This window comes from Sorghum bicolor, chromosome 6 (genome assembly GCF_000003195.3).
Source record: "Sorghum bicolor cultivar BTx623 chromosome 6, Sorghum_bicolor_NCBIv3, whole genome shotgun sequence".
NCBI lineage: Eukaryota > Viridiplantae > Streptophyta > Magnoliopsida > Poales > Poaceae > Sorghum > Sorghum bicolor.
Window position 1 is genome coordinate 55896310 of NC_012875.2, and position 24928 is coordinate 55921237.

The 24928-nt window shown below is 43.3% G+C and overlaps 3 protein-coding genes across 3 annotated transcripts; 2 read left to right on the plus strand and 1 right to left on the minus strand.

The window, feature by feature from the left end:
- LOC8063941 (putrescine hydroxycinnamoyltransferase 1) lies at positions 954 to 6727 on the plus strand. The gene is made up of 3 exons (XM_021463648.1): positions 954 to 1023; positions 1684 to 2165; positions 5759 to 6727. Exons 1-3 carry the CDS (start codon positions 954 to 956, stop codon positions 6476 to 6478), a joined length of 1272 nt encoding a protein of 423 aa, XP_021319323.1. The 3' UTR covers positions 6479 to 6727.
- Positions 15817 to 17787, plus strand: LOC8063943 (hydroxycinnamoyltransferase 4). The gene is made up of 2 exons (XM_002447023.2): positions 15817 to 16381; positions 16615 to 17787. Exons 1-2 carry the CDS (start codon positions 15971 to 15973, stop codon positions 17575 to 17577), a joined length of 1374 nt encoding a protein of 457 aa, XP_002447068.1. The 5' UTR covers positions 15817 to 15970; the 3' UTR covers positions 17578 to 17787.
- LOC8063944 (probable protein phosphatase 2C 44) lies at positions 19166 to 23181 on the minus strand. The gene is made up of 5 exons (XM_002448455.2): positions 22646 to 23181; positions 20757 to 21008; positions 20380 to 20662; positions 20114 to 20268; positions 19166 to 19760 (listed from the first exon to the last, which is right to left on the minus strand). The coding sequence occupies exons 1-5, from the start codon at positions 22778 to 22780 to the stop codon at positions 19620 to 19622; spliced, it is 966 nt and encodes a 321-aa protein (XP_002448500.1). The 5' UTR covers positions 22781 to 23181; the 3' UTR covers positions 19166 to 19619.

Here is a 24928-nt window from a genome sequence, read left to right on the forward strand (position 1 = left end):
CAACCTATTGCTTCCTAGACAAATATAATATTTTGAGTGTATCATGACCCATTACCGGAGAGTCAGCTAAGTCTACGATATCGTACTGTGGCTCATATTCAGCCTGCCATATGTTAGGGTCCTTTTCCTCCCTGCAAAGCATAAAATGATTACGTACTTACGTTCGTACTAATCAGCAAATGTGTTTACGCAGCCAAAAAGGGGGCTAGCAATACAAAAAATGTGATTGTCACTCCCAATGCTAGCTCCAAGACTTCATAACTAGAAACCATCTTTCATAATGCAAGATTGTACAAAGTAATTTCTATAGAAAAAGAAATTTAATAAACAGTTGTATGCAACACAAACAAACAAGGATCAGTTGTGCCAAAACATTATGTAGCCTTTCTTGCAAAAAAATAGTGGTTGTGCACTTGATCAGTTTAACAAGTTTCAGTTCCAGGTGACTGAAATTAGCACTGATCACAGAAATTAAAAAGAATCAGTTACTGGAGACTGGAAACAGCAGCCTGTACAGATGAGTAGTTGCCTTATAGAAATACGAGTACTCTATATATTTAGTTACTTGCAGTCTGCACATATGTAATTAGATATTCATCAGTTAACATTTTAACAATTCCAACTATGCATAGTTCATACCACGAAGGGACAGAGAACGTGTACCATGGGCACCACTGCCTCGTCGATTCGACCGCTTGATTTTGTTAACTGATTCATCCCCTAATTCAAAGACTGGGGCATGGATTTATGTTAAAATTACTAGGGATGAGATCAGTTGCAGAGGTTAGGTCATGGGAGATATGGGTGTGTACTTCTAATTGAAGCCAGCTATTGGTATGAATTTGCGATTGACGCAGGAGGATGGAGCCCCCGCTACCGGTATGAACCAGCGCCAACCAATTCTGCGGGTGTGCGCCGGAGGGGCTAGGCCACGCGGGAAGTTGCGAGCGCGCATGGAGCAGCGCAGGAAGGAGGTCGTGACATTTTCATGGCCGACGGTGGCGATGGGCAGTGGAGCTGGGCGTACGGGGTCTGAAGAAATGATGGAGAACTCCCCAACGCCGGTTCTGAGTAGTTTCGTATGCATCGGTTCACAGCTAGACATCGAGTCTTGTTTAGACTCGTTTCTTAGTGATATGGTACCACATCAGCCAAACTCAATAAATAGAGTGGTAACAAATAGCTATAGAAATTACGATAAAATCTACATTAGGAGTGTCCTGACGGAGCCAAAGCCTCAAATCACTGGCGCTCCTCCCTCCAGTTTTTTCTCCTTAAAAGCATATGCTCTCACTCCCTCTACTACTGAATTCGCATTAAAAAATGTACAAACACACATTTCAATGTAGATTTATATCGAGATGTGTGTTTGTATATTTCTCAATACGAATTTAGTGGTGGAGAAAGTAGAAGCATATGCTCTCAAGAGCAAAAATAACTTTACCCTCCTCTCGCTCCTCCATTTTGACAGTTATAATTTTGCCAGAGTCTGCCAGCACCGTGTGCTAAAGTACAGCAAAAGGCCCAGAGCACCCGTGCCGGGAGCCAAACGGCGCCTTAGTAATATACGTACTCCAAATTAAATCTCCATCATCAAGTAAGATAGGTTAAAGTGCCGGCCGCGGCCGGCTAACAGCTACCTCTCCTATAAATCCATGCATCCTGTACGTGTGGCATGTGCAGTTCGAACCAAAGCAAGTTCTCCGGCCCTCTGTCTCCTCTGCGACATGGTTAAGGAAGGCACCACCGACGGCGCCTGGCACGGGCACGGCCGTGATGAGGTGACCATCACGGCCGTCTCGACGGTGGTGCCGGCGCTGCCGGTGCATGAGCACCGACTGCCGCTGTCGAACCTGGACCTCCTCCTGCCGCCCATGGACGTCGGCGTCGTCTTCTTCTACGCGGACCCAGGTGACCGCAACCACCACCCGGCCGCGGTCCTCAAGGTGGCGCTGGCAAAGACGCTGGTGGCGTACTACCCGCTGGCCGGGGAGGTGGTGGCCAACGCGGCGGGGGAGCCGGAGCTGCTGTGCAGCAGCCGTGGGGTGGACGTCGCGGAGGCGACCGCCGACGGCACCGCGCTGCGGGACCTCCGCCTGGGCCTGCCCGACAAGAGCATCGATCCGCTGGTGCCCAAGAAGAAGGCCGGCGTCATGTCCGTGCAGGTTCGAGGCATTCATAATATATAGCCTTTCAACTTTTTCATCTCTAGAAAAACAAAATAAAATCTACAGTAACATACATCGACGTCACTATTCTACGAACGTTCATTGGAAATGAAAGCAACGGTCAATTTCCGACATCCATTCTCTTTCCTTTTTTGGACAATGCATATGTTACATGGACAGAACAGGAAATTGTTTCTCTTTCCTCGAGGCATTTGATTCTCTTTTCACTTTTTTTTGTTGGATCACTCGTTCTTAAATATTTTTTAATTTTTAAGAAGCATGTGCTCATAACTTATAAAACGGAATTAAAAAGCATAACTTCACGGTAAACTTAACAGCACTAACTTAGAAGTGCTTCTAGACAACATAAGTTCGAGGAATAGCTCAACATTGCTAACTTAGTCGTTCTCCTGCATTCTCTTTTAGGTTTGAAGAGTCGTTTTTTTCTCTTTTTTTTTTTGGAAAACTAAACATTTGGAAAATGGGAAGAGGGTTTATAAAAGGGTGGAGGGATGAAATAAAAGTAACTTTTACAACTTATACTACATAATACATTCCATAGAAATGATGATGCATCATTGGAAAACCAAGATAAAATAATTGCTTTTTAAACTTGTGCAGTGATAATATCAACATCTGTTTCTTCAATTCGTAGATCTGTAAAATAATTAAATTATAAAATTTAAAATAACAAATACAAAACACAAGTTAGATGCATTACTGTTAATAGTAACTTAGACAAATAAGTTAGCTAGCATGCAGCACATGAAAAACACAAGATACTTATATAACTTTGTACACTAACTTAATCTCGTAAGTTAGTAGCCTATACGTAAAAATAGGAATTAGATATATAACTCAGTACAATAAATCTAATGAACTAAGTTACGCTGCATAGCCATGAAAAATGTAATTGACTTTTCTAAATTGAATTTACCATGCATCTAGACACAACTGTATATCTATACACATAGCAAAATCAATATATGTAGAAAAATCAAAATATTTTATAATTTGGAATAAAGGGAGGCATAAATTACACGATACAACTTATGTACATAAGTTACACAACTGATACACTAGTGTATATAGAAAGTTATGCAGTTATTATACACAAACAAAAGTTATACAATACAAGTTAGCAGAATAGGTTAGCAGCATAACTTAGCAGAATAAGTTAGCAATATAACTTATATGTTATAAGTTAATATACATAAATTGCTACTAGAGAAATAAAAATCTTCGAAACATATAGAAGTGGGATCTAGTTTTGTTCGTCTCGTCATGTTGAACACACCGGTATAGATGGAATTAAAAATAGATACATCATTTAAAAGTTATAGTAATTTGAAATAAATATTTTGCTTTTTTTATGATAACGTTAAGGAAAGGAAAGTGGGGGGAGAAGGGTGGGCGACCGACGTGGATCGTTCACTAAATTAAAAACTAGCGAACGACTGTATGAATGGAATTGTGAACATACACGGAGCATGGTTATTAATTGGAAGCCTGCACAAAACTAGTAATACAAAATTTACTTTCGAAAAAAATGCAGTTCGACTGCGACGACTGGATTGGCTGGTAATCATATCCCCTTTGTATTGGAGGACTGGGATAAGATTTTTGTAGTATTCGACTTCCTAAGGATTATTTCCTACACACTTCTTTGTTTAGGGAAAAAGGACCAAAAATTCCATAGGATTACTTTCCTATCTCTTGAGTAAAGTCCATCACCGGTCCCTAAATGTCATATCGGTCCCTAAACTCGTAAAATGATCGTTTAGGTACCTAAAATTATTCGGTTGTGTTATCCTAGTCTCTAAATTTAGAAATCTCCTATATAGGTCCTCAAACTTATTCAGTTGTGTCATCCCGGTCTAAACTTGTTTTTAAGTCTCATCTGGATCAAAACAGAATGAATTTAAAAACTCTATATAGAAAAATAATTAACTTTTTCATATAAACTCAAATAAAGATAAATTTTATATCAAAATTGTAGTCAGTATCACGATCTACAACTTTGTAGTTGATTTTTTTTTCAATTGAAATATTTTGGGGTCCCAAAATATTTTTTTTGAAAGTTTTTAGATCTAGAAATTTAAAATTTAAAATTAAATTTTGTGACACTACACAACTTTAAATAAAAAAAATTCAACTATAAAGTTGTAGATCGCATTGAGGCTACAACTTTGATATAAAATTTATCTTTATTTGAGTTCATATGAAGAAGATATGAATTATTTTTTGATATAGAGTTTTTAGATCGCTTTGTTTTGACCCAGTTGAGAATCAAAATCAAATTTAGGGACCGGGATGACACAATTGAACAAATTTGTGGACTTAAACGGGCGATTTCTAAGTTTAGGGACCCGAATGACATAGTTGAATAATAAGTTTAGGGAGCAAGATGACATAGATGAACAAGTTCGAGGACCTAAACGATTGATTTACAGATTTAGAGACCGGAATGACACGATAATACAAGTTTAGTGACATGTGGTGAACTTTACTATCTTGTCATACAACTATGAGGTCGGACTTTATGGAAAGAATCCTGACGCGGAACAAACTACTTCCCGCGCAACGCTCACGCTGGTTTCACGATCACCGTGCAGCTCGGTACGACTTTGGGCTCCACTCATCCAAATTCAAACCAACCAGAAAAAAAAAGGGTCTCGATAAAAAAAAAGAAAAAAGAAGGAGGCGGTCAAGCACTTGGGCAGCCCTGCTCTCCCCGCACTCACCTACAGCGCACGTGACGACGATGCCGTGGCCAGTTCCTATGTGCAGCGGTTAGTTCCTGTGTTTCACATAGGATTAGAGGAATATGTCATCTTAATTCCTGAGCTTCTTCTTTTTCTATCCTTTATCTAACCTACAATCCAAAGGGGCCCTAAGAATTTAAAACAAAAGCTTTTATATATTACGTAGATTCGGTCATCACACACTGAAAAGGAAAATTTTCACGTCTGTTCCCCACCCCATCTTGGTCCTCACGGCGTTGGAGAAGGCTCAAGCCGGTGGTGGCGACCTCAGACTCCCGTTGGAGGATCGAAGGAGGTGAGCCACGCGCGTGGGGCAGGGGAGCCATGACAGATTGACGGTACAGGTCGGTCGAGAATCAGTGGACACAGCTGTAGCGACACCTCTCGCGACTCCCTCTACCTCCCTTGGCCGTGCAGGGGTGCTACGCCGCCACACGGAGCAACCCAGCCGCACCTCCCTCCATCACACGGGAGCAACACCGGCCTGCTCGCTTCGCTTGGCCCCCTGCCCTGTGTGTGGAGGGGAAGAAAGGATTTATTCAATGACGTGTGGGTCCCCAACGTCATTCTCTCCTCTCCTGATATGAATTTTGGGGGCTTTGTTTGAGGAGTGCTGCTAAAGTAGAAGAAATTTATTGACCCAACAAATATGGAGGTGGGCACCCAAATATAAAATGAGAGCTCTGATTTAGGCTATTGTTGGAGATGTCTAGTAACCTCTCACGAACTGTTGCAAACTACGCAGCACTGCATTATACTTGAACATGCACTTCTATAATCATGACATCATCATTCATCACTGTAAAATCTAGCACATGCACGCAGGTGACCAAGTTCAAGTGCGGCGGCGCTGTCGTTGGGTGCACCTTCGACCACCGCATCTGCGACGCCTACTCCTTCAACATGTTCCTCGTCGCTTGGGCTGCAGCTGCCCGTGGCGGCTCAGCGCCTCCGGCCCCGTCCTTCCACCGCTCGTTCCTTGCGCCGCGTGAACCAGCACCACTCTCCACCGCCAGCAACCTCGTGGACCGGCTCTTCGTCCCCTTGAGCCGCGTGCCGGCCCTGCCAGACACAGCCGCCGTCAACCGCATCTACCGCGTGTCCGCCGCCGACGTCGCTGCGCTTCAGGCCTCGGCAGGGTCCGGGCGCACGAAGCTGGAGGCGTTCACGGCGCACCTGTGGCAGCTCTACGCCAAGGCCGCAGCGGACACTTGGCGCCAGCCGCTGTCGTGCTGCATGGGCGTGGTGGTGGACGGTCGCACTCGCCTCCGCGGCAATGGCAACGAGGACGCGATGGCCTGCGTGGTGTCGTCGGGGATGGGGCTCCCCGTCGGTGAGGTGCATTTTGGGTGGGGCCGGCCGGCGTTTGCGTCGTACCACTTCCCCTGGCCCGGCGGCGCAGGATATGTGATGCCGATGCCGAGCGCGCGCGGGGACGGCGACTGGGTGGTGTACGTGCACGCTGCGCCGGAGGTGGTGGAGGTGATGGAGCCGGAGCCGACGACGGTGTTCAGAGCGCTGGAGGGCAGCGACATTTTCGGGTGAATTGTTAAGTGTCTGGTCGGCTGGGGCGCGGCCTAGATGCGAGAGCAGCTGCTGGAACGTGATGGTGCCATCGTGACATCGTCGTCCGTATACGTCTGTTTGTATGTACGTACGTGTCTGGTTCGTGGTATATTATTGGGTTCAATCCGTATTACCGTGTAGTACGTGTGTGCTGTGTAACACGTACGCAGTACTATCTTGTTGTTCGCTTATCTTATAAGCTGTATTTTTTCTTTCAATTAATATATTTTTTCTCATAATAAATCAACAAACACTATTTTTAGCTATGGCTTTTTAGACCAGCGAATATGCTATATATGTGGGGTGTGTATGTGTTTATGCATACCTGTGGAACTTGGGGGTAAAGTGTACTAATAAGTGGAAATTGTGTATATATGCAGCATTATGTCCGTACTACGTTGGATCAGGTAAAAAAACGTAGTACGAACATCTCATTGTGTTCCAAAAAAGTGCTAGAGAGTACGTATAGCTACATTTTGGGTGAGTGATTAATCGCCGCCTGGTCGGCTACGATGCTAGTAGCTGCTGCCTTGTGGAACGTGATGGCGCCATCGCGTGCCATCGTCGTCGCCCATGTATGTGTATGTGTATCAGTGTATGTGTATGTGTATGTGTATGTAGTTATGTTGGTTCTATCTGTGTTACCGTGTACGTACACGGTGTATGCTGTGTGTAACACGTACGGTGTGGTGTACGTATGCGTATGTGTGAAACTTCGGTACGTGTAAAGTGTAATTAATAAGTGTGGTATTCCTATCACGTTACCTGTCACGAGGGAAAATCTGTTTTTTTTCAATTATATATGTATATTTTTTAGCAAATATATGTATAACTGTGGTGATGAGGCGTACACCACAGGACGTGGTGCGGCCCGGCGGCCCGGCCGTCTGGAGCCTGGAGCAAAGCGTGAAAGCGATGCATTGGAAAATCAGATGAAAATCCTGCGGACCGGGTTTCTACGCTCCGGCAAAAACGCTATTTGGTTGAGGCATCAGTCCTAAAAAAACTATTATGGATTCTGAGCTGTAGAAAAAATTGTTGTGAGCTAGAGCTGTGAGAAAACTAAAAATCATTTGATTAAAATGCTTTAAAATCATAGTTTTGGTAAGAAATGACTATATTTCCTGTCAAGGCTTAAGAGTTGTTTATATGTAAATTGGTCTCCAAACACTGTGTTGTTACGGATATACATGTAAATGACTATTTTAGAAAGAGAAACTCTTTTTAGTTCTGCATCCACCATTAACATATGGCCTTGTTTAGTTCTTAAAAATTTTGCAAAAGTTTTCAGATTTCTCATCATATCGAATCTTGTGGCACATGCATGGAGCATTAAATATAGAGAAAAAAATAACTAATTGCATAGTTTACCTGTAATTTGTGAGACAAATTTTTTGAGCCTAGTTAGTTCATGTTTGGACAATATTTGTCAATACAAACGAAAGTGTGACAATGTTCATTTTGCAAAAAAAAAAAATGGAACTAAACGCGGCCCATGGTCCATATAAATACAACAATAACATTTGACAAAAGATGTATGGTTCATATTGTGATGTCCTCCTTCAACATAATTATGTCCCTCTGACACTAACCAGGCATTAGCTATCCTACTGCGAATGGTATTCATGTACATCTAGATTCTCATCTCCCTGTGTGTGTGCGCGCAATGTCTACTTGTTTGTTCTAGACTTCTCGTAGGTACTCCTCATCAACATCACATCTATTAAACTCGCTATCATATAAATTGACGTCACAAATAAAATTATGCAAAGTCATACAAGCAAGAATGATATGCTTCTGAGTACAAGTTGAGAAACTTGACATGCCTATCAAAATACGCTACTCCTAGAGTTTTTTTGCACCTCAGCCACATCCTTATCACTTTACTCACCAGAGGATATATCTCCAAGATAGGATGCATTAATCCCACTAACATGCACCTTGTCAAACAATATATGTAGATCAATAATGTGCTTTGGTCATTGTTTTTTAAACCTCACACGATTGCAATTTGATTCTATTACATATCTAAAATTAAATGGAAAATGTTAGCAAGTCACACCATATCAAAGCATGCATGGCCAATGAATATTGAACAATGATAATACAAAACTTACAACTAGATGTTCAGCCCACCATTCCTTAGAGCAATCAACAGTTTGTTATTCCTCATCCCATTGCCCAGTCACACAATTCTTGAATTCCATGAATCATGTATATTTATTTTTCATATTGTCCAACTTGTTCTTCAATTATTTCTTTGTTCGCTTCTTACCTATTTTTTCTTTAAACTTACCTACAAGATTTTTCCAGCCACTCGTATTAAAGTTTTCCATCGACCTATTCCAAGCTTATATCTCTCCTTTAGATATCAGTCAAATGCCTCACATAGGCATCACCCTAATCTACATTATCAATCATTCTTGAAGCAAGAAAAAGATTATTTAGGCAATACAGTTAGCACAACAACATATCATCAATTTTATCATGCACACAACAAACTCTCGATACAATCGCGCAACCAACAATATATCATAGAACAATTTTGTTTAACTATCCAGTGTGCTCAGATCTAGAGGACATTAAGGACGAAGGAGGGAGGAGTTTGACATGCTTGGGTTGTGAATCCGGTCGGCAGGGGTGCAAATAAAAGCGGTAAGGGTGCAGATCAGACCAGGGGAACAAAGAGACGGAGAAAGGAGGAGCCACCACCTCCTCCTGCTGCTTAAACTTGTGTTGGGAGGAGAAGAGGAGGCGCATAGGGGAGCTAGGATATGATGCTTTTGCTTGCGTCCAAGAGGAGAACAGGGGTGTTCGAGAAGGAAGCCGCGAGAGTGGGCCACTAGCTAGGCTGCACTATCTCATGCTCTACTAGATCCACACATGGAGTGCCTCTTGCTTCCCGACTTGCACACGAGGAGAAGAGGGGAGCGGAGAGGGGATCCACAGGCGGCTGCTAGCGAGGAAGTCTCAGGCACGACCAAAACTATGTCCTATAGGTTTTGGTTTGTCGAGTACTAAGAGAGGAGCCACACGCTCACTTTTTTTCCAATAATAGTCACTCTCATGTTCAGGTGGGAAAAGAACAAAGGGGTACGCTCGTAAGTAATGGTAGACGAGTAATTTTGATGAAAGTCTCACCCCTGCAGCAGCCCTATCCAGTCGCCACATAGCGGCGGACACCCATGCCAGGAGGAAGAAGAACCTGGCAGGGGCAAATGGGCAAATCACAACTCTTCTCTCTCCTCTAGATCTAGAAATAAATATTTTATTAGATACAGTGTCCACCAACAAATTTGACAAGCATAAGTAAAGTGTCCACCAACAAATCACACTTATTTCCATGCCCTATGGCAAATAGAGGTCAATTTTGCTCGTAAAAAAACATAGGTCAATTTTGATGTCTCGTGGTCAATATTGCCTAGTACGCATTGTTTTAAGAAAAATGGTAGTATTGCTAGGTTCCACAATTTTGTTTAATCTCATTGAAATCATAAGGATGGGTCCCAGAACGCACGATATGATGTCGAAGAGATTTTCTATAAACTCGGAAAAATATTACTCATTAGTCATAACCATGCTCTGTTTGGATTGTTGGAACTAAGATCCATTCTAATAATCTCAAATTAGACATAGATCAAATAAGTTAATATGGTCATGTACGGAATATACTTGTATACTATCATTGGCCATATGGGGGAGATATTTATGCGATCTTGGCCACATGGGGGAGATATTTATGAGATCCACTTCTGCTACAAAGAAGTGGGGCATAGAGCGTGCTATAAGTTGCTAAACAGAAACATAATATGGTGATTTATGAAATCAGTTTCTATCTCATGCTCCATAATTTTATATTTAAACAAATTCCAAATTAAATAGCCTAGTTCATAAAGTACATTGTAATTCCTCCAAAATGAAAGAATCTAGATTTTTTTGGTGGAAAATGAAAAAGATTCTAGATGGGCCAGTCTTCTTCGGCAACAAGCCCAGAGACCAGAATTACATTCGGGATTGGACCTGTAGGATCATGGTACACATCGAACCAAGCTCGTCCCGACTTCTTTTTCTTGGGAGATATTCCAAAAGACGACATGATGATGAAAAGATTCTACAAAGCGTGAGCAATAGAGTTCTAATTAGGAGCGAGGCCACTCATGCGAAATCAAAAAGGCGCCACTGTGTGTATGTAAGTGGCCAACATGGGTACCCGTTATGCACTAGAGCCGTTGGATGGACCATCAAGGTTGTCCGCGCGTTGTTGGTGCACCTATCGTGTAAGCGTGTGACAATTTGCGTACGCGCAGCACGCGACGATAAAGGAACTGACTGACAGTGAGATCAGCAGATAGCGAGCGACGAGGCTCCCCACTATACAGTTACTACTATATGTATGAGCTATTTTGATAGAAAAGTTATGTCTAAAAATATTGTTTGCTGGTTTGTTGTAAGAGAAAAATATTACTAAGGCCCTGTTTAGTTTCCCACCCAAAATTTTTTCATCCATCCCATCGAATCTTTAGACACATGCATGGAACATTAAATGTAGATAAAAAAATAAACTAATTACACAGTTTAGTTGAGAATCGCGAGACGAATCTTTTAAGCCTAGTTACTCCATGATTAGCCTTAAGTGCTACAGTAACCCACATATGCTAATGACAGATTAATTATGCTTAATAAATTTGTCTTGAAGTTTCCTGACGAGCTATGTAATTTATTTTTTTATTAGTTTCTAAAAAACCCTCCCGACATCCTTCCGACACATTCGATGTGACACCCAAAAAAATTTCATTGCCAATCTAAACAGGCCCTAAATGACAGCAGGATTCGATAGATAAACTCAAGTAAACAAGATCATATCCTTTTTCTCGTCTCAATCCTAATAAAACCAAAAAAAAAGATATAAACGTTTGTGTAGTGGATGCAAAACCAACGGTTGGCAGCTCCTGTAGTCGCACTAGTACGTCACTATTAGGGGGGAGTCCTGTATGAAGATATTTCAGAAAGATATATCTACATCTCTTCAGTTCCTTTTCGTACAAATTTGGTTGTCGTTGTTACGCTGTATGTAGTGATCTAGAAGCTAGGTTTATGCCTCTGTTTGAAGAAAGCTGCAGGAGACCGACCTGTATGATTAGATATGCAACAATTGTAGAGTGGCTCCGATCCAATTTGTACAAAAAAATTGGGGAAAATATTTATAGAGTTGGTGAGCATGGATGTGATTACCGAGAATATAATAACCTCATCATAAGTCCAAGCTAACCGTCGATCGGGATGTTGTCATCAGCAGGGGGTCATCAGGGTCTCAACACTCACTCACCAATTGAAGTCACCAGGCGCTGAACTGAGCTTCACCAATAACTCGCAGGAATCAGCAGATCGATAAACATGTCGTTTTGATGAGTGCTAGCTTGCTAGCTCGAGTGTACTAGCTAGTGAATGTAGGTGGCTGTCCCTGTTGAGTGTTGACGCGCAGGTCGTCCATCCGTCCTCTTTGATCGTGGGCGAAAATAAACGAGATCAGATAGGCTGATAGGTTCAACCTAGCTACCTGTCCTTGATGGATCCCAATTCGATCTTATAGCTAGCGTCGAGAGCCACCCCCTTTGGGCTTTTGGTGACCTGACGTGCTAATTTCCGTGCTACCGATCGCGCTCAATCGAGTGCATGGGGGAATATATATTATATATTGGTGGTGGTTACGTAGCTAGGTTATGTTGCTAATTGTAGCTTTATGTGCTTTCTGTGTATGTCGATCTGCGATTGGTTGCAGGCTCCAACATTTTCCTAATCGACGCTTACTACGCTCTGCTAACCGTAATCGTTGAGTCGATCATCTCGATCGCCTTTAGAAAATAAGAGGGTCGAATCTCCGTGTACTCTTTCCCGGCTACTACCCGTCTTCGTCGCCGTCAGCGCACGCCACGCCTCCCTTTTGAACTTGCTGTAGGTGCAGGCGATCAGCTGGTATCACGTCGTCGATGATATGCCGGCCAAAAAATAAGGTCGATCGACGATCGCTCACGGCAGCCGGGCATTCAGGACCAGGTAAAGGACGCCGCACCGCGCGCACAGGTTCGGGGTGCATGCGAATGGCGACGGTCCGCCGGCCAGTGCGGAGGTGTGGTTCGGCATCTCATCGTGGATTGCTTGAGCTTCACTGCAGCTAGCTCACGCACGCATCGCGTCCGCCATGTATGTACTATAGTAGTAGGTGGTGCTGATAATACAAGATTCATATACTCCCTAGCTAGCTAGTCCCTATCTGATTGTGGAGTCTCAGGATTTCTGGCAATGCGTATTGTTGATTCCACTATATATACGCTCACCTATAGGAGTACGTGTACAGTTTGGTATAGGTTCCTCCTGCTTCAGCTTCTTTTGACAACTACTATAGCAACACTAAGGTTGTTTCCAACATGAGACTCATTTAGAAACTCAAACACAAAATGGATCTCCAACATATAATACTTATAGCCTTCAACAAAGTACCCATATAGAAAAACTATTTTGGATACCAGGAGAGGCATAACCCAAATTTGAATATTCTCTCTTCGAGACTCATTTGCAGAGAGTGTTGTCTTTTAGGTCGCGTTGTTGGCTCTAGCGTTACTCAAAGGTCAAAGGACAAATGGATCTTATATTTTGGGTAATGATGTTAGAGATAGTCTAAGTGGTGTTTGGTTTACCCAGCTCCTAAATTTAGTCTCATTTAATCACTTTTTATTCAAACACTATGACTAAATGAGAGACTAAATGACTTTTAGTCCTCTCTAGTCACTTTGGAGTGACTAAACCATTTAGGAGCAACTAAAATTTCGAAGGACAAACCAAACAGAACCTAATTACATCTGCAACGAGAATTATTCCGTCGTTTCGGATCCTGAGGTGCCAAATGAACCAACAAGAAAGAGGTGAAGCACTACAGTTTTCGGCCCCACCAGCTTCAGCTGTGTCATGCTAGGGTGCTACCACAGTTATAGAGCTGGAAGCTGAATGAATCTACGACCCCGCTTGGTAGAGCTTCTACCGGCTCTAGTTTCTTTGACGCATTTACTATTTGTGCACTGTTCACAGGAGCTCTTTTTCTCTCTCATCTCTCCTCCTCTCACCGAGCCCGTGGGAGCAGGTGAAGCCAGTTTTTTAGTTTCATTTGCTCCAACTGGCTCTATGAGAGGAGGAGATAGGAGAGAGAAAAAAACTTCCGTGAACAGTGCATGAACAGTAAATACGTTAGAGAAGTTGAAGCCCGTAAGAGCCTTACCAAAGGGAGCCTACATGACACAGCTGGAGCTGAGTGAAGCTGTTGCTTGCTTGCTTGCATGCTCGCTTACATATTCTCCATTTTCGTCATTTTGTCTTTTGCTTGGGCCTTGTTTAGTTCCAAAAAAATTTGCAAAACAGGTACTGTAGCAATTTCGTTTGTTTGTGATAAATATTGTCCAATAATGAACTAACTAGGCTCAAAAGATTCATCTCATCAATTCCGACCAAACTATGTAATTAGTTTTTATTTTCGTCTATATTTAATACTCCATGTATGCGTCTAAAGATTCGATGTGACGGGGAATCTGAAAAATTTTGTAAAATTTTTTGGGAACTAAACAAGGCCTTGCTCATATATGCTTGCCGTCCTAAACAAGAATGTGAAGTGTCACATCCTAACTTCCTAAGTTCCTAACCGTCACATAGGCACATATAGGAGTAGCTTACTCCTACCTGCTTGATGCGTGGCCAGTGGCCTGTGTAGGCGTACGTGACAGGTAAAATTAAAAAGATCGTGCATGACGCGTACCTGTGGTTGCTCGGTTCAGTTCAGCTGCCTCGCTCGGAAACCTGAAAGCCGTTGCATGCATTGCATTGGCAGAGTGTGGTTTGTTTGGTTTATAGTATCTGACGAGCGTTAAACGACACTTCTTCAGTAGTTCCGAGCAATGCAACCAAATCGTGGACTGGTTGCTTTGGTTCCGTCGTCACTCCCGCACTAGCTGGCAGTGTGGAACCTATCCTTCTTGCGTGTTTCTCTCCCAACCGTTTGACAAGTAACACAAGTTTTTCGGTTGGACATGGTTGGCACATGAAAGCTACTTATATTAATTGTACCACCAAAACTAGTTTGCCCAAAGGGTTTAGTAATCGTGAGTTTCTTTGTAAACTCAGCATATGGCCCCATTTAACACACCTGCAGTTTTGAGATCCAGGTTGACCTATAAACTACAGACTAAATTAAAGTGACATAAACATTTACACCCAGTCCAAACTATATATACAAAACGAATCATCTAAATGCTCTCAACATACCTCTCGCTCCAGATCCAAGATTTCTAGGAGCAATATAGAAGCTTTAAGGAAATACTCCATCTATCCCAAATTATAAGTCATTCTAAAAATCTTGCAGAGTTAAAACATCTCAGCTTTGACTAAATTTATATGATAATATACTAACATTCACGATACCAACTAAGTGTCATTAGGTTCTTCATTAGTTATATTTTTATTTTATAATAATATTTATTTGATGTCATAATTTTTTAAATTTTTTCTATAATATTAGTCAAACTTAAAATACTTTGACTCTCCAAGATTCTTAAAATGACTTATAAATTGGGATGGAGACAGAGTATATTCAAGCTAAGAGCCCGTCCCCACCCCCCCCCCCCCCCCAAAAAAAAAAAAAATGAACCGTTTACATTATGTTATCAGTTAAAAGACAGTCCTGAGCTTAAAACTTGGCTAGAGATATTGCGCATTATTTGTAATCCGAATATGCCACCATTGCATTGGGAGCTTATAATTTGTATAAAAAATATGTATTTTAAACTGATGCATGAAATTCAATAGCAAAATCCATTTTTCTCACATTCCGCAACTTTTCACAAAGGGGTCACTTTTGCTGATCGAATGCAAAGAATATGATTGCATTACAATGTCACTTTTCTCCTCGATCCACAAATCATGTATTGTACTAAGAACAAAATGCAATGTTCAATTTTAATAGACAATACTAGTATCCATCTAGATAGTACGGGTATATAAGCATACGTCCAAACTCTACAGATGCTGATCGACCGGCGATGATCTCTCATTACTTTTGTCTATAGCAGAAGAGAATCCCACCAAACCTGCAGGACCAGCATAAGTGCATAAATAATAGCATGGACAACAAGGTACGGAAACAATGTACACATCAGAACTTCTCGATTGATGGTCAAGGAAATAAATAAAATAACATTATATACGTATTAAACTTTGCAAATAAAATAAGGCACTACATTGTAAATGTGCAGTATACCTAACCTCATGCGCCCCCATCCCTTTAAATACTGATATCATGTCATGGCGCCTTATTACAAAACCTGAAGACCTAATAAGTGAAGAACTAAGACCTACTAATAAGGGTACACTTCCTCCATCCTCACCCTTGAAGTCACTAGCCAACAACAACACGCATACCACACAGGCAACATGGTGAAATTAGAAGCCACCAAAGAGCACGACGATGGCCGCGCCGTGACCGTCACGGTGGCGCCGGCGCTGCCGGTGCAGGAACACCGCCTGCCGCTGTCCAACCTGGACCTCCTCCTGCCGCCGCTCGACGTCAGCCTCTTCTTCTGCTACCTCCACCCGGCGCCCACCGCGGCCGCTCTCAAGGAAGCACTGGCCAAGACGCTGGTGGCGTACTACCCGTTGGCCGGGGAGGTGGTGGCCAACGGCGACGGAGAGCCGGAGCTCCTCTGCAGCGGCCGCGGCGTGGACTTCACGGAGACGACCGCGGCCGGCGGCGTCGAGCTGCGCGAGATCCGGCTCGGCGCCGTGGACGAGGGCGTTGAGAAGCTGGTGCCTGCCAAGAAGGCCGCGAGCGTGACGGCGGTCAAGGTATGTATGATCGATCGACGACATGGTTAAGCTTCGTGTAGACGTAAAGAATGTTGCTTTTTCCCATAATACACGTTTCTCGTATGATGCGTTTATTTGCATTGCATGACGTAGCATTGCATCACGTACGTACGCAACGTCCTTTGAGTCTTTGATGAGTGATGACGATCGACCGTAGTTCGTTGTTGCATGGCGCATGACATGACATGCACGCAACGCGTGTACGCTCGCAGGTGACCAAGTTCAGGTGCGGCGGCGCCGTCGTCGGCTGCACCTTCGACCACCGCGTCTGCGACGCCTACTCCTTCAACATGTTCCTCGTCGCGTGGGCCGCAACCGCCCGTGGGAGCTCTGCGCCACCACCGCCGGCCCCGTCGTTCCGCCGCTCCCTCGTCGCCCCACGCGACGACCCAACACATGAGCGCGCGCCGTCCACCGACGCCCTCATCGACCGCCTGTTCTCTCCTCGCAGCGCCGCGCCACCGCCGCCGCCACCCGCCGCCGCAGCAGGCCGCCGCTCCGTCAACCGGATCTACCGCATAGCCGCCGCGGACATCGCCGCGCTGAAGGCCTCGGCGGGGCCGGGGCGCACGAAGCTGGAGGCGTTCACGGCGCACCTGTGGAAGCTCTGCTCCAGGGCGGCCTCGTCCCCGCGCCAGAGCCAGTGCTGCATGGGCGTGGTCGTGGACGGGCGCACCCGCATGTCCCCCGGCGGCGCCATGAAGGCCTACTTCGGCAACGTGCTCACCATCCCGTACGGCGTCATCGGCTCCGAGGACCTCCGCCGCATGGCGCTCGCCGACGTGGCGGGCGACGTGCACCGGTGGGTGGCGGAGGCGGCCACCGGCGACCATTTCCGGGGGCTCGTGGACTGGGTGGAGGCGCTGCGGCCTAAGCCGGCGGCGGCGAGGGCGTACCTAGGAGGAACCGGCGGCAACGAGGCGATGGCGTGCATCGTGTCGTCCGGCATGACCTTCCCGGTGCGCAAGGTCGACTTCGGGACGGGCCTTCCCGCGTTCGCGTCGTACCACTTCCCGTGGCCAGCCGGCGCCGGGTACGTGATGCCGATGCCGAGCGCGCGAGGGGACGGCGACTGGGTGGTGTACGTGCACGTGGCGCCGGAGGTGGCGAAGGTGATGGAGGAGGAGGAGTCCACCGTGTTCCAAGCCCTCGAGAACAGCTACGTGTTTGAGTGATTGACATATATATTGTCGTGCATGCGCATGGTAATAGTGTTGTGTCTTGTGAAGCTAATGTATGTCCTGGATGCCCGCCTGTGTCTAGAGTTGATTGGTATGGAGTACTCGCTACTCATCAGTACTAGTAGTGCTACCAATTGTCCAGTGTTGGTAACTATATATATATATATATGTTTCGATCTGAGAAAATAGTAGTACTTCATGTCACGTGACATATGTGTAACAAATGTTAAGGCCTGCTGTGCCTAGTGAAAGACCAGTAAAAATGGTGGTGTGGCAATTTTCCTAAAACCCCGGTATAAATCGATCTATATTGGCAGTATACTTGCACGAACTACTAGTGTAAAATTTTCAAGAATTTACAGATCAAGCAAAAAAATAGCAATATATATATATATATATATATATATATATATATATATATATATATATATATATATATATATATATATATATATATATATATATATATATATATATATATATAACAGGAGAGGCCCACCAATTAGCCCCCAAAGTTCGTGTGTGACAAGTCATTGCACGAAATACACGCGCATGCGGTTGACGAGGATCAAACTCACAACTTTAGGCCTCACAAAGTCCTTCCTTAAACCACTACGCCTCAAACTCAATTGTAAATGAGTCTCAAATACATTTCTTTTGTATTCACTTTAGTAAATATTTCAATCCATATTTGAGATACTAAACGAATTTAAATGAAAAGTTTTACGTCCCTTCAAGTACTACAACTTTGGTTTAGACCATTTTTCTATTCAAGGTCATTATTCAAAAAAAAAGTTCAAAAGTGTTAATCTTAAAATATAATTTAAATCTTTTCAGAGTACTAAAACTTTTATTTACATCGTTTCTTCATTAAGATCATATAAAGAACTCTTTAAAAAAATAAAATTATTTGTCCTGACGCTATGTTAAGAAAACCATCCATGTAAATACATCTTTACTGATGAATTTCTTATTAAGCCTATTGACAATATAAATCACATACTCACACTAGCTGTTCTCTTATGTCTAACGACACCGTTCATGTATATCGTGCAAAATGAACCAATCTTGAGATGTTCACCTGGACTCCCGAATCCGATGGGCTGTTCAATCCGAATCAAGTTGGCCGTCTCCAGCTCCGGGGCTTTATGTGGGCTGGAGACGGCATGTGGCGTCTGGTGCTCAGGCCGACCTGGGGGCGCAGACATAGTCTGGGCCTTGTTAAATTTTTACAAAATCAACACTGTAGCACTTTCGTTTGTATTTGACAAAAATTGTCTAATCATGGACTAACTAGGCTCAAAAGATTTGTCTCGTCAATTTCGACCAAACTGTGCAATTAGTTTCTATTTTCATCTATATTTAATACTCCATGCATGCGTCTAAAGATTCGATGTGACGGGGAATCTGAAAAATTTTGCAAAACTTTTTGGGAACTAAACAAGGCCCTGATTGGTACCAAAATTTATCATGCCAAGGATACGACAAGCCATGATTTTGGAACACCTGGGACACACGAATTTCACAAGAATGTAGTAACTCCACGGGAATCAGTTCATCTTCATAAGAAAAACGCAGGATATAGGGGAAAAAAATCCTTCATTCCAAAGATGGCCTGAACTACTAATATGTTTCATTGAAATCAGATGCATCTACCCTACGAAATGCGAGCCATGAAAACTAAATTTAACCAAATTACATATCAACAAGTTCCTTAGCCACCATTAGGTCCATTACCATCACAAGCACACAAGCACTAGGTCCTGACAGACTCCCGCAAAGTCCCAGTCAACGGATGCACAGTCTACGCTGGTGTATATATGCACAGGCGAATGGGCACACTGCACACACTCACCAACCAGCTCTCAAGTCTTCACTGTCCTAATTAGTTCCAGACTTGTCCACAACTACGATAGGTACAGCAGATTCTATCAGCGAAAAAAAATTCGGCAAAGGCAGATGATTACAGACACAAATTGTCTCAATCGCTATCATGAGGCGAAGATCGGAGATCAGTGCCGTGGAGAGTGGGTAACTCAGCAGCGGAAACGGATGACAATGCAAGAGATATCGTCCTTGCTCTTCCTTGCCAATGCTTCAGTTGTCAATCGCTTCGCTGCTGCCTGGGGATCCTTGATCGACTTTACGAGATCGACTGCTTCTTGGTTCTTCATTACCTGTATTCAGAAAGGAAATACAGAGTACATTAAACTGGTGTACGAACATACTTTTCAAAAAAAATATATCAAACATAGACGAATCACCCAAGAGCTCGTCTTTTTTTTTCATAAGGTATGTTTTTTTTGAGACCATGGTGATTTCGTAGTGTCTAACCATTTCTTGCCTGCTTATTGCAGGGGCCAGGGAGAGAACATGTCGCAGATAATGCAATGGTCAAAAGTGACCTAAGTTAATGCATTTCAATCTAGGCCCAGGGAAGTACAGGATTAAATAGAAACCAAAGTACACCATTTTTTTTTCATAAGCATGAGAACAAACAAGATTAATAAAGGAAACAGCTGGCACAAACCTTCCACAATCCATCACTGGCAAGGATGACGAACTCTATATTTGAGCTTATTGGTACATGTCTAATGTCAGGTTCAGAGCTCAAGTGGGCCTTGAGGCTTTGGTCACCAAATGCCCTAGCAACAGCAAGCTGGCCATTCACCCGAGGAACATCGCCTGCAAACAAACCATAAAACATAATAAGGTAATTGCATCTTATTATCAATGATGAAACGATAACACAGCTGCATTCAAAAAAAAGAAACGATAAGACAACAAAAGTTGTACCAGGAAATGTCGTTACAAAACCACCGTGCTTTTCAATCCTCTGTCTTTCATTAGTTGTATGAGGCTCGTGGTCAACAGTGAGCTGATTAGCAGCGCCTTTTTCACACACAACAGCTCGAGAGTCACCTACATTTGCTATCCACATGTCCTTACCATCAACTACAATAGCAGTAACTGCTGTTGAACCACCTGGTCCAAGTTGTTTGGCATTTTCTAGAATAAATTTGTTTGTAGAGCAGTATGCATTCTTTATTGCTTCTTGAGGACTAGACCAGAAGAGAGGCTGCAGCAACCAGAATAGGGAAACAGTGAATGGTAAAGCTAAAATGGATTCCTTGGTTTCCAACACAGAATGGAAAGCCAAAAGTAACACTTACCTCTTTCATTATGTTGCTAAAAAGGTTAGCTTTCAGGTAACATGGCACCTTATCTCCTAAATGGCCATCAAAAATGGCAAAGAGACCAAGCTCATGGTTCTTCACATACTTGTACTCTGCCACATGGTAGTCTTCCATGTCATGGCCGGACTTGCCTTCCACCAGGTGGAATCCATGTGCAACTTTGTTGGTTGACAATTTACTCCTTCCCTTGCCGGTATCAGTAGATGATGAATTAAGACAGGCTGCATTCTGTACAGCCACGCAAAAGAACCAAATATAGTGTCAGTACATTCTGCCTGCAAGTGTTCTACACACATTGACAGAAGACTGATTCTAGCAGCAAGTGTTCTACACACATCAATACATCAGCAAAAGACTGACTCCGGCAGCAAGCGTTATATACACAATGACTAAACAGCAAATACTGATTCAGGCAGCAAGTGTTCCACACACATTGACAAAAAAGGCTCATTCGGCCTGTTTGGATTGGACCCTGGAAAGGCAGCAATCCCAGGCGTCCATTTTTGGTGGTCTGGGGTTGGATGGTGTTGCCTGGCCACCAACTAAACAGGTCCATAGTAGTATCTGAAACCAGTATTAGACAGAACAGAATACCCAAATGTTCCTAAAGTCAAATAAAAGTAATGCTTAAACAAAGAAGCCTGCCAATACAGCTAGCTGCAGAAATGTTGCAAAAGAACAGCTATGCTATTCAGAGACACTATAGGAATGTAAAACTGTATTGATAAGCATGCATGAAGATATTAATAAGCGTATCACCCAGCTAAGATCGAGGTGGAGGGCCCCAGGCCAAGAACAAGGAACTGAAATTGCAATGCAGTAACGGTTTGGCTTAACAGGTCAGCAACAGGTAGCTGACTACGAGTTGCACTCTTTGTTTAGTATCCAAAACCTAGTAGACAACGCACATGGCCGCATCCTGAGTATCATGCTGAGGGATATCTTCCCTGCTTCAGTTTGAGATATCGCAACACTTCAGGTGCTACTTTATCCGTGGTCCATGTCTCAAATGGTGATGGTTCTGATTAGACACGTGGTACAAGTGTCGAGCAATGCAAGTTCCTAATACTTGCACGCCATTTGCCGCAAAAAGAAAGGAAAAAAATGTAATCCACAGGATTTCATCTGTATCAAGTGGCAGGTTTTCCAAGGCGAGTACTATTTTTTTTACTTGATTGTAAAAAGGAAACAAAGTAATTTACTTCATGGCATGATACATCTCATTCTACTCGTTTGCTTCTGCTGATATATCATCGGTAGAACAGGCTCAAGAGGCAGGTGGAGCTGAGGATTTGCAACGAGGGGGTCGCTGTGCCTCTACTTCTACTGGGAGACGCAGACTCACAGAGCAAGGCTCCAAAAGGCACACAGGTTGATTACGGCTGGCGTGACATGCCTAGCCTAGGCCGCATGCGTACCCAGTCAAAAAGGAGCCCTCGTTGCAAAAGTCCGACTTTGCTTGGAAGTCGCGGCCCCAGACCTTGAAATCTTGTGACTCCAACTAGCAAGTTGCACCCTTCTTAAGTTAATCGATTAGTTAATTTCAAGTTGCACCCTTCTTAAGTTAATCGATTAGTTAATTTCCTCACTGGTAGAAAGAATAAACCGTCAAAATGATTTTTTTTTTTCAATCGTGATGGTCTCACCAGAAACTGGCGTTGCAGAGCACCTAATCGATTCTGTCTGGACGAATTATTTATGCACATCAGAGTAACACGGACGCTTCGATTGACCAAAAATTTCTTTTGCAGGATCAACATCAGCACGACGTAAACTAAGCACGACGCGTGAATGGAAAATAAAATAAATTTATCCAGACAAGCGGAGAACGGGAGCAAAGCGAGGGTGAGTAAATTCAGGCGTACCCGGATCATGTTGAGGATATCAGGGCGCTTCTTGCCGCCGCAGACCGAGGAGGAGGAAGAGGAGGCGGCGGCGGCGGCGGAGGGGGAGCATGACGCTGACGACGACGCGGTCTGCCGCTCCATCCGGCCGACCATGTCAGGGAGAGCTCGCCGGCCGGGGGAGGGTAAGCTGATCGACAACCGCCACCCACAGGCCGCAGGAAGCGAGACGGGGGACGGATGGACGGATGGATGGATGAAGAGAGAACTTGCTCGCGGAGACGGCACACGGCCACACGGGTGAGGACTAGGGGAGAAGAGAGCGAGAGATCTTTTGCGCTTTTATGCAAGGCCTCGGGCTCGGGCTCGGGCTCGGCTGCCGCCGCGTCTCCGTCTCGCGTGTGACGGAGTGTGGTGGGAGGGGAGGCAGGTCTCCAATCTCTCGTCTCTCTCTCTCGGCCCCGGTTGCTTGCTCTTTGATCCGATTCTGAGGCCGGACGCTTGTGGTGTGGCTGGTGGCGTGATGAGGAGGAAGAGAAGGAGAGGGAGAGGGAGAGGGAGGGGGCGGTTGCTGTTTTGATGATTGTGGAGTGGAGGAGCCGCGGGAAGTGGGGCCCACACCGGAGGGAGCGGGGAGGTGGAAATCGGCACGACCGAAGAAACAGGGGCCCACTCCACTCTGCTGCCCCCGCTATGTATACAACAAATGCAAATATGCAATGCAGGCGGTTTATTATACTACTTGCCTCTAATCTAATCTAGTAGTAAATTCTTTGTGCGCGGGAGAAAAAAAAATGAAGAAAGTTGATACAGACTTTTGGAGAGAAAATGGTGAGAGTCCCCTTCGTAATTTAGGTAGAAAGCCTTATTGGCTACGTAGAAAGCCATGCATGTACGTCCCCCATATATACACGATAGCGATGAGTTATTTTCAAAAAGTATATATTTTTTAAACTAAATAATTTAAGGATTTATGTTACTGCACTTTAATCCACTACGTTGTTCTACATGATTTGTGAAGAATTAAGATAAAAACTTAACTTAGATTAGTGTTCGGTTAAACAATCTCCGGTATATATCGAAGATTTTTTACGATGACACATTGATACTCCAAAATAGATATCGACAAATAGCTCATACAAGGTGTTTATATGGTTGTAATAGATATCAACAGCTTCATAATAGAATTTTATCAGATAATAAATAAGAGATATTAACAGATAGTTTTTGTTCTATTAACACTGTTTGACACTAACAAAGCTCAACGGTATGATTTCAATATATGAAGCTGATATCTCTTATTTATTATTGGCGAATCAAGGTATCGGCGAATTTGTGGTCGGTCGCATCCATGTAGGATTCAATAGCGTGTCAAATGTGTACGCATTAATTTTTATATACGGTACTTCATGTTTATGAGAAGTATTATCATATCCTTGAGATTAATAAATAAATAGATTGCCTTGACAAATAAATTAGATTAAAAGGTCTACTGCCAAAGACCGCCTTAGTAAGGACGGTAATAAGCATTAATCTCCATTGTGCATGCTATGCAAGTTAGCATCACATTAATCGTGCTTTGTTCTGTTTTGTTTGTTTATTTATTTTTCCTTGTTTCCCTTATTTATTTTTGGTGAGACGACTCATTCTCTGTTGTTGTATCTATCTTGAGTAGAAAAAGGCACTTTAAGTTAGGCAATGTGACACGACTTAAGTGAGCTCAAAATGCTTATTTTAAAATAAAGCACAAAAACAACGTTTGAAAATCGTGGACTGACTTGCTGCCTTTTTATTTTCTTTTTAATTTCATCTCGGTTATCCTTTTTCCTCTCCCGAGCAGCTAGAAGGCTTCCACGAAGCTTCCTCCGCCATTCCCCCTTGGCAAGTATCTCCAGGCGTACAAAGCTGTGCACTGGAGGCAGCAGCATAATGGTCTATCATTTCACATGATTTAATAACAATCCTTAAAGCAAGAAGAAGCTGTCCATAACTTTCATGTGTCTTTTCCTTGGCTGCCAGTTTTTCGTTTTCTAATATCTACGGAAAAACCAGCTCAACAATAGTATATGGATGTAAGCAATCTCTTTCAATACTTCATTTATCTCTGAAAATTTTAATTTCTAAAGTTATCTCAAGTCATTTTTTTTAAAAAAAATTTGATTGAGTTTCTAAAAAAAATACTAAAATTTATAGTACCAAATTAGTAGTATTAGATTTATTATAGAATATATTTTTAGAAGACAAGGTTTTATTAAAGTTGGTTAGACTTTTAAAAATTTTAAGTAGCATAGGTTCTAAGAATTT

Bases quoted from the DNA above. Each gene is read 5' to 3' on its own strand.
- LOC8063941 (XM_021463648.1), top strand. From the start codon at position 954: ATGGAGCAGCGCAGGAAGGAGGTCGTGACATTTTCATGGCCGACGGTG. The intron at 1,024-1,683 runs GTACGGGGTCTG...TGGCATGTGCAG, and splicing joins GATGGGCAGTGGAGCTGGGC to TTCGAACCAAAGCAAGTTCT. The intron at 2,166-5,758 runs GTTCGAGGCATT...ACATGCACGCAG, and splicing joins CCGGCGTCATGTCCGTGCAG to GTGACCAAGTTCAAGTGCGG.
- LOC8063943 (XM_002447023.2), top strand. From the start codon at position 15,971: ATGGTGAAATTAGAAGCCACCAAAGAGCACGACGATGGCCGCGCCGTG. The intron at 16,382-16,614 runs GTATGTATGATC...GTACGCTCGCAG, and splicing joins CGAGCGTGACGGCGGTCAAG to GTGACCAAGTTCAGGTGCGG.
- LOC8063944 (XM_002448455.2), bottom strand. From the start codon at position 22,780: ATGGTCGGCCGGATGGAGCGGCAGACCGCGTCGTCGTCAGCGTCATGC. The intron at 21,009-22,645 runs GTACGCCTGAAT...GTGGCTGTACAG, and splicing joins ATATCCTCAACATGATCCGG to AATGCAGCCTGTCTTAATTC. The intron at 20,269-20,379 runs GTACAACTTTTG...GTTTGTTTGCAG, and splicing joins TTTTGTAACGACATTTCCTG to GCGATGTTCCTCGGGTGAAT.